The sequence below is a fragment of the Suricata suricatta genome, chromosome 15 (assembly GCF_006229205.1).
Source record: "Suricata suricatta isolate VVHF042 chromosome 15, meerkat_22Aug2017_6uvM2_HiC, whole genome shotgun sequence".
NCBI lineage: Eukaryota > Metazoa > Chordata > Mammalia > Carnivora > Herpestidae > Suricata > Suricata suricatta.
In genome coordinates this window covers 11,919,724-11,931,974 of record NC_043714.1, presented here as the reverse complement: position 1 = coordinate 11,931,974, position 12,251 = coordinate 11,919,724, and the positions used below count along the sequence as shown (strand labels likewise).

Sequence of the window (12,251 nt, the reverse complement as noted above, 5' to 3'; positions counted from 1 at the left end):
TCATCAAATGAGATTTAATGTGTATCCTTACCGCTGGAAAACAGGACCTCTGTTACCTTCTAGGGAGGGGTCTTTCACGTGTTTAAATCTCTTCGCGCTTCTGTGAAACTTAGCTTTGTTTGCTCATCCAGCTCAGTATTCAAATATGTTTCTTTTTTTGAACACTTTATTTAGTATAGTAATTTCTCCCTTTCAGATATTCATTCCTTTTTTTTTTTTTATTCAACCAACTTGTTTTCAGTAAGAGAGATAAGTCACCCATTAATTTTTTCAGAGGGAAACAAGACAAATTTAGTCTCTCTGCTGGAAACCACAATTGGAGGCTACTGAGGTATTCATAGGTACACAGCTCAGCTCAGCAATAGCCAGAAAGTAAAAGTATCAAATCAGAACACAGGAAACACGTCAGCTTCCCTTTTACCTGCCACTCCCCTGTGTCAGAAATAAAGCTGCAACTTGCTAATCTTAAAAAAGCACTATTTCGAAGCTATTTTGCATCTGGATGTGCATGTTGTACACGGGCCGCTGATCTCCTAAAGCCTATGTGCCTATTAAAGCTCGAGTCTGTCCTTCCCTAATACGATTCATTCTGTTAATGGTTCTGATAGTGGAAACTTTCTGATTCTGAAAGGTTAATATCCTGGAACACATAAGTGTGATTTTAATAATGTTCTTTTTGAAAGTGTATGCAGTCTTTGTCCATATTGATTGTGTCTTCCACTTTGAATGTGAGTACTGTGAAATGTCAGAGTTCATTAGGTTTAAGTTTAAAACAGTCTCATGCCCATGCCCGATGAAATTCACGTAGCCAGACGTCTAAGATGTATGTTTTAAAGCAGTCTTACTTTTCTGTGTTCGATACTACTAACTCTAGAGGATGTTTGCTTGGTTTGAGAAGTAAATTAATTAAATTTGTGTGTTAAAAATGTTTGGAATCATTAATTTCTCGTCAGGCTCTTTTCTTTCCCATGATAATGATACTAATGCATGTTTTATGTACAGAAATTAATTATGCTTTATTTTTGTAAGTGAAAAATAAGGAAATGAGGTAATCGTTTTTTATTTTTCTAGTACCCTCTCTAGTCACCCCTATTGAAAAGTCTCTGATGAAGGTAAAGCATAGGGAGCTGGTGAACCCCTGACTTCTGTGACTCCTTCAACTTGTGGCTAAGGCTTGTTTTGGTGCGAAAAAATAAAGTTGTTTTGAAGCTGATCAAAATTACGTCACTTAAATTTTATTTATTATATTTGTTATAAATTTTAATTTTTCTAAGGATTTATTGTATAATTTTCTAATTCATAGTATAAATATTTCCCTAGCTTTATGGTTTTTAAGCTTAGGAACTTACTTAAAAAGGCAAAACTGTATTCTGTACACTTGAATCTGTATTTGTAGTTCTGCAATTTTAAGTTGGATCATATTTACTCTGCTTTTCTCGGTCTGAACAACCAGAGAGATGTCACAGAATGTGCTCTGTGTTCAGATGTAGTCTTGTGTCCTCAGAGCTGCTGTGTGTCCAGTGGGTTCTCTGGAGTTTGGCTCGAAAACCAAGAAGTGGCACTCTGGGGACTTCCCTTCTGCGCTGTAGCTTCTTCAGCCCTGGTTTTCTCTGGGACATGAGTGGTGGGGAGGAGGCGGTGGGAGAACCGTCTTGTGGATGCTCATCTTGTTAGTTCCCGAGGTCTCGCTGCCAGCCGCCGGCCTGGGAGACCACGTGGATGCCCCGGGCCTAACGGAGTGCTGGGTGGTCCTGCTGTTTCTTCTTGTTCTTGATTCTTTATCCTAGGAATTACCTACCTGCCTCATAGAGCTGTATCCAGACATGTAAGAAGAACTTTTCTGCTTCACTTCTAGTTCCTATTTATTTACAGTTAGCAGGACTGAATAAAATGCCTCCTGTCCGCCCTGACAGAGCTTTGGAGAATTCTCAAAAGCAGCTAAAGGCATTGGCAGTTATTCTTAATTTGAGTGATCACTTGGTAGTTACACCTTTTGGTGGTTGATATTTGTGATCCTTTCTAAACAAGATCCTGGTCTATGAAATAAATAGTGTTCTGTGATTTGGGTGTGGAATTTTCTTTGATTACAATGCATATTTGGAGCATTTTTCATTGACTCAGACTTTATTATCACAAGTTGACTGTAGAATTGTATGTGAAATTCAGTGCCTCTGATACTTGTTGATACTTGCATAACGAAGTAATACATAGGAATAGAAATTAACTAGATTGTGAGCTCCTTAAAGTTAGGAACCAGGTCATAGCCTTCATTTGAATCCCTCTTCGAAGCAGAGCCCAACAGAAGAGATTTGTTAACTATTTACTGGGATGATCAGTCTTGATGAGTGATAACTTCAGGAGTTACTCCTTTGCATGATAAAATACTGAGGGGTTTGGTTTCTTTTTCTGAACCCAGCTTAAATAAGTGAAAAAATTATTGGGTTCTTTTTTTCCCCCAAGAGAAATGACTTTTTGAATTTTATACAGTAAACCTGTGCTGAGATCTTAAGGTGAGCTTTCCCATGTCTCATATGTTTGTATTTGAGTCTGAGTCTTCATTCAGACTTTCATCTCTGGATGTAATACCTCTCTACACTTCTAGGCATTCTCTTCTCTTCTCTTCTGATCTTCCCTCCCCCACTTACCATGGAGCATTGGAAGGTTTGTAGCTTGCTTTTTTCAAATATGCCTGTGATGATATAGTTACAATGTCTATTTGAAAATAGAAAAAAAATTGGTGTACTGTCCTGGCAGGTGTTTTAGCCAAACTAGACATCCATCCTAGACCGACAGTCTGCATAGCTCAGAGACCTTAGACATTTGGGGCCTTTTTACTTGTTTGTTTGTTTGTTTGTTTGTTTGTTGATTTTTTGCTCTGTCTGGTCAGTGTTGAAGTAAAATGTGATGTTTCGGTATGGGGAGGAGGAAGATGAATAATTAAAGCTGAAGGTGGCTCACAGGTCTCACCGGGGCCAGTGGGAGTGGCTGAAGTGACCCAGGAACAAAGTGACCCCCAGCAAACCAAGTCTGCGGCCACGTCTCCGGAAACCTGTAGTAGCTCCTTGGGTTGCTGTAATGGAGCCAGCCTTCTAAAATTATGTCTGCTGCATGTGGTGGAACCAACCATTGGCTTAGTGATTCAGCATTTTAATTTGATACAGAACATTTCATCTTGAAAATGTGTGTGGGCTAGCAGCTCTGAGGCAGTTGCCAAAATAACATTAATTACTTTTAGGCAACTCATGTTTAAGGAAAGAACATCAGACCTGCTTTTCAAAATTTTCTGTTCAAAAATTCTCAAATAGTTAACGGAGCTGTTCACAGTAATTACCTTGAAGGGAACCATCAGACTCTTAGGGGCGCCTGGGTGGCTCAGTTGGTTAAGCGTTTGACATTGGCTCAGGTCATCACCTCGCAGTCCATGAGTTCGAGCCCTGCGTCAGGTTCTGTGCTGACAGCTCAGCTTGGAATCTGCTTTAGATTCTCTCTCTCTCTCTCTCTCTCTCTCTCTCTCTCTCTCTCTCTTTCTCTGCCACTCCCCTGCTCTGCACTCTGTCTCTCTGTCTCTCAAAAATAAATAAATGTTAAAAAAAATGAAAAAGAAAACATCAGAGTAACCATAAGGGCAAAAGGAAGTAAAGAACACGGTGATTACTTATTATTTGCCATTCTCTGTGACTACAGTCACATCCTGATGTTTTTTTGATGACTGCCTTCAGTGGGAATGTATTCTGTCAACGAAGCCAATTTTTGTCCAAATGAATTACAGAATACCAAAATGCTTCCTTTTCAGGCTCCAAGTAAATTTTCTTTATACTACTTGGAAACTCTTTTTAAGGAGTTACATTGTCATGAATTTGTTTGCTAAAATTGTTCTTTTTTTTTTTTTTTTTTTTTTTTTTTTTGCCCCTGGTCATTGGCTACGGGAGTAAGGCGAGAAAAGGAGTAAAATAGGGCATGTTTGATTTTTTTTTTTTGATGCTAAAGGGAGTCCACCCTCAACCATAGTTACAAATAAGATTTTAATTCTGTCTGTAATAAGGAATTTTTTAAAAGCAAAGTCTTAGATACTTACCTTGTGGTTTTCTCTGGCCACTTCTCTAATGTTCCTAAAAGTTGTGTTTTTTTTTTACCCTCCTCTATATGCTAGTCCTGGATCACCATTAAACCCTTCACCAAGGAGCTTCATGTCATTGATGGAAAAAGACCCATCGACGTTTACGTGAACTGAGCCTGTATGAGGCACTCACTGCTGTAACAGTTACTCTTCTAGTAGGTGTTCAAGACCTGTCCCATGCTCTTCCATATTCTAGAGTCACTACTTTTCTTCTGTATGGTTGAATTTGCTTTCTGCTTCACCAAGTCATCGTTGTCTTGCATTCTATTGTCTTCACACTTTATAGCATTTCTTTGTTCTCACAATTTTCTTCATTGTTTCTTCTCATTGATCATTTTTGCAGATGCTACATCTTCGGATTTCCAAAGTTGACTCCTTCCCTGCAGCTCCCCCTGCATTTTCTGGCCTCTTTATAATTTCAACCCTCTTACTAGGTCCATTTCTCTTTCCTGTAGGCACACCTTTCCTCTAGACTAGAGGACTAGCCATCAAACATGCAAACACAGTGAAGTCTTACAAACACCTAGTCCTTTCTGCTCCCTGGGAACCTAGGGAAAGTCCACATATGATCAGTTTTCCTGTGAGAAGAAGGCTGTCAGGGGTAGGGCCCATAAACACCCTGGGTTTTTGGTCACCTTTTTTCCACCTGTATTTTCTCATTGTAATGTGTCCACCTCTTCTGCTTGTAAAACTGTTATCTGAAGAACCTTATGGGACATTTAATAACTAGTATAATTCAGTAATGCCTTCATCCTAAGCCTTTGCTTATGCCTTCCTTCCTAAAACTGCACATTTGACTGGAAGAACCCTGAATTTTCTTGGCTCTCCTCTCATTTCCTTTCTACGTAAGGCCTTCTCTGTTAACATTGTATTTTCATGGTGCTATGCTTTCTCTCCTGCCTAAACCCTTTCTTTCTGAGACTGAATATGATAATTGTGGTTTAAATTATCATCTCAGACTTTGTCATGTCAAAAATATTGAAAAATTATAGACAATATACTTCACATTCAGAAAAGGTAGCTAAAGTTGATGCTTTGGAATTTTGTATAGTGCATTGCACATTGTATGTATCACCTTAAGGATTTGTGGCCAACCTGGAAAAGTTTTAAATAAAGCACTCATTATTTTTTCCTATTTCACTAATCTAATGCTGACCTAATATTTTATGAATGTCAAACGTCAACTCTAGCCTTTTCATCCATGTAGCTCTTTTGACTGTGTCATTAACAGTGGGGTTTGGCATTTGGGTAGTCTGCTTCTTAGCCCTCTCTGCTTTTTAACAGGAAACTCTGGGCATGCTCTGAGAGAACATGCAGGAGTCAGGAGGGGGACACGAACAGCATTAACCGTGCATTTTCATGTTTTATGTTCATGTCTTTTGCACATTGGGTACTGGCCATGTATGGAAAAGTTGGCATTACAAGCATAGGTTTCATATTTCATTCATTCATTTTTTTTTTTTTTTTTTAGCGTCTGGCTTTTATTGGTTGCGTGTTTTCTCAAACCCAGCATTAAAAAAAAAAAAAAAAAGTCACCTGAGGTGGTAGTTTAGTCACAGGTGGGGTGGGGATGGGCCAGTGGTCACTGGGGAGGACAGCGCCAACGTGGTATGATGGGTCCTTCACATGTAGTACCAGGCCAAGAGGCTGGTAACAAGGGCCACACCAGTGGCCAGAATGAGCTGGAGGCTGGGCTTACTCAGCACAGCCAGGGCTGTTCGGAAAGGGCAGCTGCTGCCCTCCAGGGCACCTCCGTCTTGTTTAGCAGTGTCGTAGGGGCATTTTCGCACATCTCCTTTCCCATCATGCACAGGGAGCCCATCCTCCGAGGTCTCTTTGGCCAACAAGGAGCCAGCCTGGTCCAGTTCATCGAAAATCTGCATGTTGTGCTCAAAGGCCTTGTTGGCCTCCTCCGCGATCTTCTCTTTGGTCTTCAGGTTCAGGTCCAAGGCATTCATCCTGGCCCGGTAGAACTGTTTGAACTGTTGTGCATTGTCCACATTCTCAAACTTATAGAACTGGGTCCCTTCTGTGCTGGGGAGTTTCAGGGCCCACTGGGCCACCTTCTTCAGCACCTGGCCCCCTGAGAGGTCCCCCATGTAGCGGGTGTAGGCATGGGCCACCAGCAGCTCTGGTTCATTCTGCCCCACGTAGTGGATCCGCTCCATGTGCTTTTGGGCAGCCTTGGAGCACTGCACCTGCCCCTCCCAGTTCTCTCCAAAGAAATACTCCATGTCCTTGGTCAGTGTCTCCTTCCAGTGCAGCTTTGTGGGTGAGCTGCTGCTTTTCATAGAGTTTAGGAAAGATTCAAGTTTTATCTCTGAAAAATGATGACCTCTCTGTCTGTCCCTCTCTCATGCGCGCTCTCTCTCTCTCTCTCTCTCACATACACACACACACACACACACACACACACACACACACGTTATGGTTCTGTATGTATGAAAGTAATTGGACAGATAAAGGTAGCCACATGCAGCAGTTAACTCACATTTCTTTTTCATGTATTGTCAGTAATCAGACAAACACTAATACTTCCCCCCCCAGAATAATGATGGTGATATTTCTTTTATTTTAATTAAAGCATGGTTGACACACACGTTACATCAGTGTCACAGGTACAGCATGGTGTTTTGACAAGTCTGCAGGTTATGCGTGCTCACCACAAGTATAGCTGCCATCTGATGATAGTATTTCAACCAAAATAAATTGCCATTCTCCAATGGACTATTTCATTTGATGGAAGCAGTTGGTGATGGGTAGAGAAAAGAGGAAAGGAATTTAGGAATGGAGGATGATTTGAACAGTACAACAGAATAGGAGTGAAAACATCTCATACCGAAAATGGGGGTGTGATTAGGGTTTTGAGAAACACAGAGTGGATTCTGCTTGAGGGCTTTTCTTGTACAACCACCGCCCTTGGCTGCCGAGTGACAGATGGTGCCCGGTGCTGCCCCCACAGGCGGTTACCGGAAATCACACACCTCCCACTCTAAGCCTAGGAAGTGGGCGACCACGTGGAATGCCACCTTTGAAAGTTTGCTGATAAATGAATATAAAAGAGCATTTATGAGACGGGGAGAAAGAACTGAGCATCCATTGCCTGCGATTCCGTATACAGGCTGGTTAGAATGACCGTGTACTGAGAGGCATAAGGTATTGATGTTTGTTAGAGGGTAAACCCATTCTCAGACCGTTTCTTTGCCAAGGCACGCAACAGAAAGCCATTGCAAATTTTAGCATGAAGAGTAAAAGTGTATACCCAAATGAGAGTGTAATTCTTACTTGCTTGTATAATTTTTTTATGAAGAAAGTTTGAAACGTTAGAGAAAAAAAGCAATGATTTTTCAAACAGTAGGGATTAAACATCTGTCAAAATGTGCTATCCTTTTTTTTGGATGGCAGTGGTGATGGAGCAGGAAGTCAGGTCCCCGGGTCTGTCATGTGTGCTGCTTGTCACTGACCATCTGTGCCATGCAGAAGGCCCCTGGCTCTGCAGCCACAATGGAGAGGGAGATGCCATTTCCACAGGAGATTAAGTATTACTGAAGCCCCAGATTCTCTCAGGTCCAGGGCAAGTCATGAAGTGGACTGAATCACAGGCTGATGATAATGCATTTTTGCTATAGTGAAAATAAGGTTTTATTTATGAAACATAATACATGATACTTATGTGTTGAAAGAGTATGTCTTAAGTGGTAAGTTTAACTTAATTTGCTTAATAGAGGCATTGATTTAGACTATATTCATTTGCTTAGTTTTTAAAAATACTTATTAATCCCCTTAATATTTTCTGTTTATAACCTGTTTTCATCTTGTAAATACCAACAGAAGGACCTGGTGGGGTAGCCAAGAGAAAAACTAAGGCTAAAGGTATTTTCTGTTTTTCAAATTAGCCTTGAGTGAATCAAGTTTAATGCCTGAAGATGCATGACAGTTTCTAGATATGTTACTGCAGCTACTAATGCTTTGTGGTCTAGATTACCCTTTTGGTCATAAGTAGTTTTAGTAAGGTGTCATTAAAGAATCTTTTGCCTCAAGCCTACAGTTTTAAGTAATTTCTTTTTCGTGTTATCAGAACTTCTGTAACGGGCTTGAGGTTAAAAACATGAGGACAGCATGATCTTGTTCTCTTACACGTAAACTCTCTTGCTATCGTCTAACCTAAAACCTTTCTTGGTTTGAAATTTTTAATGACTGTTGGGGGAACAAAAGTGAATTTTCCACTGACTTCAGTTTTTTCAAAAGCTCTGATGACATTGTGTCTTAGAGCAAAATCAGAGAGAGCACGAGCTAGCTTAGAGTTTTCAGTTAAATGAAAACATAGATTTGTAATCTGGAGTACTGTATTTCATTGGTATAGAGTTTGCCGTGTTTTCGTATTTTAATTCTTTAAAAATTACTAGACCTGCCAACTGTTATACGTAGGCTAACAGCTTGTTATTACTGCCTTTTTTTTTTTTTTTTATCCCCGTGGTGTCTCTTGTTCACATATAAATATTTATGTCCTTTAGGGACAGGGCCATGGGAACAGTGCATGTTTTGTTTACAAACCTGCAATATTCTTTCATGTTCAAGTGCTTGGCATATAGCGTTTTTAGTTAGTTTGTTTGTTTGATTTTGGTAAAACATTAACAGCTGAGACTTTGACTATGTGACTTGTAGGGTTTTGCGGTTTGTATTTTAATTTTAAGATTAGGGAACTTTAACGTGTTCACTTTGTATTCCACCTGCATAATTCCCAGGAAGAGAACAATTTTTTCCATTTTATTCTTATGTCAATAATTAGGAAATAAGTACTTAATCAAGTATAATTTATACCTCTCGATCTGAAGAGGCAAATCCAGCAGTAAGGATTTAATGTTGTAAAAACTGCAGAACCAGATCGAGAGCAGGGCACGTGCTTTCCTGCAGCTTTATTATGTCTGTTACTCTGAAAAGAGCATTGAAGTCGGTGAGGATTTGGACAGTTGATTCTTTATGAATGCTATTCTGTATTTTTAGAATGTTTTAATTAGATTTTCAGGAAGAATTGAGTAACATTTTGTGCTTTGTGAATTTTGATGGGCAAAAACATCTTCCACATCATATTAGAGAAATCGTTCGTTTTCTTTGTTTCTGCTTAAATGCTATTTAATACAGTAAACACCTTGCTTCTTTTAAGATTTCCTAATGAGAGAGCAAGAAGGTAAAATTCAAAGCTTCTGCTAGCAGCTCTGTTAAACTTCATGTGACACAGGTTGAAAGCAGGGTTGGTTTGAGATGAGACTGGGAATGACCTGTAGGTTCCACTGACTTGCTCTCTCTCCTGTGAGCCTGAACAGACAACCTGCTGGCTTGAGTGGCCCTCCGTAGATTAACAGGAAAACATATTTAAAGGAATGCTGATTTCATAACGTCGAATGTGAGCAGACAAAAAATTCTACTTGGCCTTTTCAGCACTGTAGGTAATGAATTTAAAATTTTGTACTCATGGATATTATTTTTTTTTCTTACTCAGCTAAGAAAATTAAATGGCATTTACTTTCTCCATTTGTGCATTATATTTTCAAGACTTGTAAGCACAAATCTTTTAAGGACATCGCTTTTGGTTAGAACTGAAAGGTTTAAAATTCTCTTTGTACGAATACTTGTAAGTGATGGAAATTCTTCATGCTGCCAGTGTTCCTTTAATTATGTCATTATAATTGTGAAATGTGAGTTGTTAACCCTTTGTGTAAAGGACTGCTTTTATGGATGGACTCATTTTTAATAATATTGCATGTTAGCCTTATCTTAAGTCATAACCTATTTCCAGCTGGAAAAATATGATGGCAAGTTTCCGCATTTCTCTGATAGCTGATACTTGGTAGAGGTTTGATCTGTCTTTAGCCCGTTGAAAACTAGAGAATGAAAGCACTTTCTGAATGAACATTTCATGTGTGTGGCGAGGTAAAGACCATATGTTTGCACTGAGTTACCATTCTGTGAATTAAAGAGATGCTTTCAATAAACTTTCTCTCCTTTGATTGGAAAACCTGAAAGTTAAAGAACTCACTAAAGAAGAGCTCAAGAGGGAAAAAGAGAAACTCGAGTCAAGGAAGGAGAGTAAGAGCGAAGAGAGAAAAAGGGGGAAGAAAGAAAAGGAGGATGACTGGAAGGCTAAGAAAATTACCGATGCAGATACATCCAGGAAAGAGTCTCCTAAGGGTCAAAAGCCCAGAGAGAAGGAGAATGTGGGCCTAGACAGAAGTGCTAAAGCCAAGGAAAGTAGGAAAAAGTCCACAAGCGTAAAGGACACTTCTAGTAAGACGGCATCCGGAGACAAAGATGACACGAAGGAAGGTAGAAGTTGTGGCAAGCATGCACACAGGGCAAAGGGAAACAACCAGAGAAGGAAGAACTGAGCCCTGGTGTCATCACCCTGGGAAATGGTAATTTCATCGTGATTTGCTCCTAAAGGGCCTGGAAAATTTAGTATTGCTCCGGTTGGGGAAGATGTGTCACATAGCCACTGAGTGTATTTATTGGTGCTCAGCAAGGAAATTGTTAGAAATTTAGAGACATTGCCTCATGCTTCTCAATTTAAAAGATGAAGCTTGTAACAGCCATGTAATAAAAATGTGATATAATGTCTACTGTTTTTATTAATTTATTGATCATGTATCCAGATAAATGTATATGTATAATATGAATTGTAGTGAATTTATTAATCATGGGAGTTGAGTAAGACTGTTAAGATTTACATAGTAAAATGCCAGGTAACCTTCAGTTGTGGCAGATGCTCAGGTAGGTAGGAGGTTTCCTTCTTTCCTCGCTTTCCCCTTCGCCTTCCCTCCTTTCCTTTCTAACATCTCTTTTCCTTTCTTCTTCACCTGCCCACTCCTTCTCCACTTCCTTTCTCCGTCCCATCCTGTCCACCCCTCTCCGCAGGCTCCTGGGGCAGCCCCCAGGGTCCTCTGCTGGGCGCCCGCCCCCAGTCTCTCCGGGCCACCCCCTCCTCAGCTCTCTCCTGCATTCTGCTCTCCCTTTTCCTCCCCTTTCTCTCAGGTCTCTCCCCTGCAGTCTTTATTGGCTCTTTTCCTGCCCCCTGCACCCCTCCACGCCTCCTCATTCCTCAGCCTCTTCCCTTCCTGCCTGTCCTGCCTGCCTTCCGCCGCCCAGTCAATACCCCCAGTCTGGCGGGGTCTTGTACCCCATACGCTGTTCTGAGAACTCGGATACACGCATGAATAAAAGAAAGAATTTGATCCAGAAGACCAGCTTTAGAGCCTTTTTGTTTATGGTATCTTTACAGACCCAGAAGAGTTATAAAAAGACGAAGTATTTCAAATTACAATATACTTTCTTTTTCTATCCCACGGTTTTTCAGTTATTTTGGCGGAGTGGGATATATTTTTCTAATTTGGTTGTATCATTGTTTACCATTTCTAAGGAGCTTTGAATTTGAGATCTAACTAGAGATCAGAACTTAGTTAATGAGAAAATATTTAATAAAATGAAAATTTCAATAAGAGTACATTTCAAAAATGGTTTGTACTGTCCGGTGCGCGAAGTCTTAAATCTCTGGCTGTGGCCACTGGTGCGATTCAGTGATGAGCTGGAGAAGAGCAGCCTGATTTGCTGCAACAGAATCAAAAGTGCTGCCAAGAAGGTTTTTAATTTTTTAAAAAAGTAGTTCAACCTTTTCTGTGAAGAGCTGAGCACAGAGAATTTGGCCTAATGGAAGACTTTCCAAATCAGAAATGAATAAGCATTAAGTGCAAGTGTTTCCAAAAATACTGTGCCCCTTTGTCTTGAATGCTTGCACCTTTCCTGCTTAAAACCAAGCACTTGGTCTTCCCGCTGACAGAAATTCCCACTGACAGATTGCACAGCAAGGCGAAATCCTAGAGAAACCTAATCCAGCTAAGCCAGTCTTATTCTTTTCGTGTTCAAAGACTGTGGCCCAAGGACACTAGGAGTCAGGGTTTTGTTGTTTTTATAGATTCCCGGCAAGTTGTGAGCCACATATGGTGAGCACATTTAGGGCTCATCTGGTTGGCAGAGATCCCAAGTACAGACCTGTCGACGGAGCCCTTGCTTTCTAGCTCTCGCCTTGAGTCCTAGCTCTGCTGATGCTTTTCCTGGACTTTATTCTCTAGGAGTAGCTACC

At 40.4% G+C, this 12,251-nt stretch overlaps 1 protein-coding gene and 1 pseudogene across 3 annotated transcripts in view; one reads left to right on the top strand and one right to left on the bottom strand.

Annotated features, from left to right (window-relative positions):
* Positions 1-12,251, top strand: part of ASPH (aspartate beta-hydroxylase) — a 210,243-nt gene that overhangs the window by 44,249 nt on the left and 153,743 nt on the right. For 2 of the 3 annotated variants that reach the window (XM_029923907.1, XM_029923908.1), the window contains exons 4-5: positions 7,949-7,990; positions 10,142-10,732. The exons of the other annotated variant lie outside the window; for it this stretch is intronic. In XM_029923907.1, the coding sequence (XP_029779767.1) occupies positions 7,949-7,990; positions 10,142-10,503 (404 nt within the window). In that variant the 3' untranslated portion in view covers positions 10,504-10,732. Of the gene's footprint in view, positions 1-7,948; positions 7,991-10,141; positions 10,733-12,251 lie in introns of those variants that run through there. 3 annotated transcript variants of the gene reach the window in all.
* Positions 5,613-6,408, bottom strand: LOC115278991 (annotated as a pseudogene).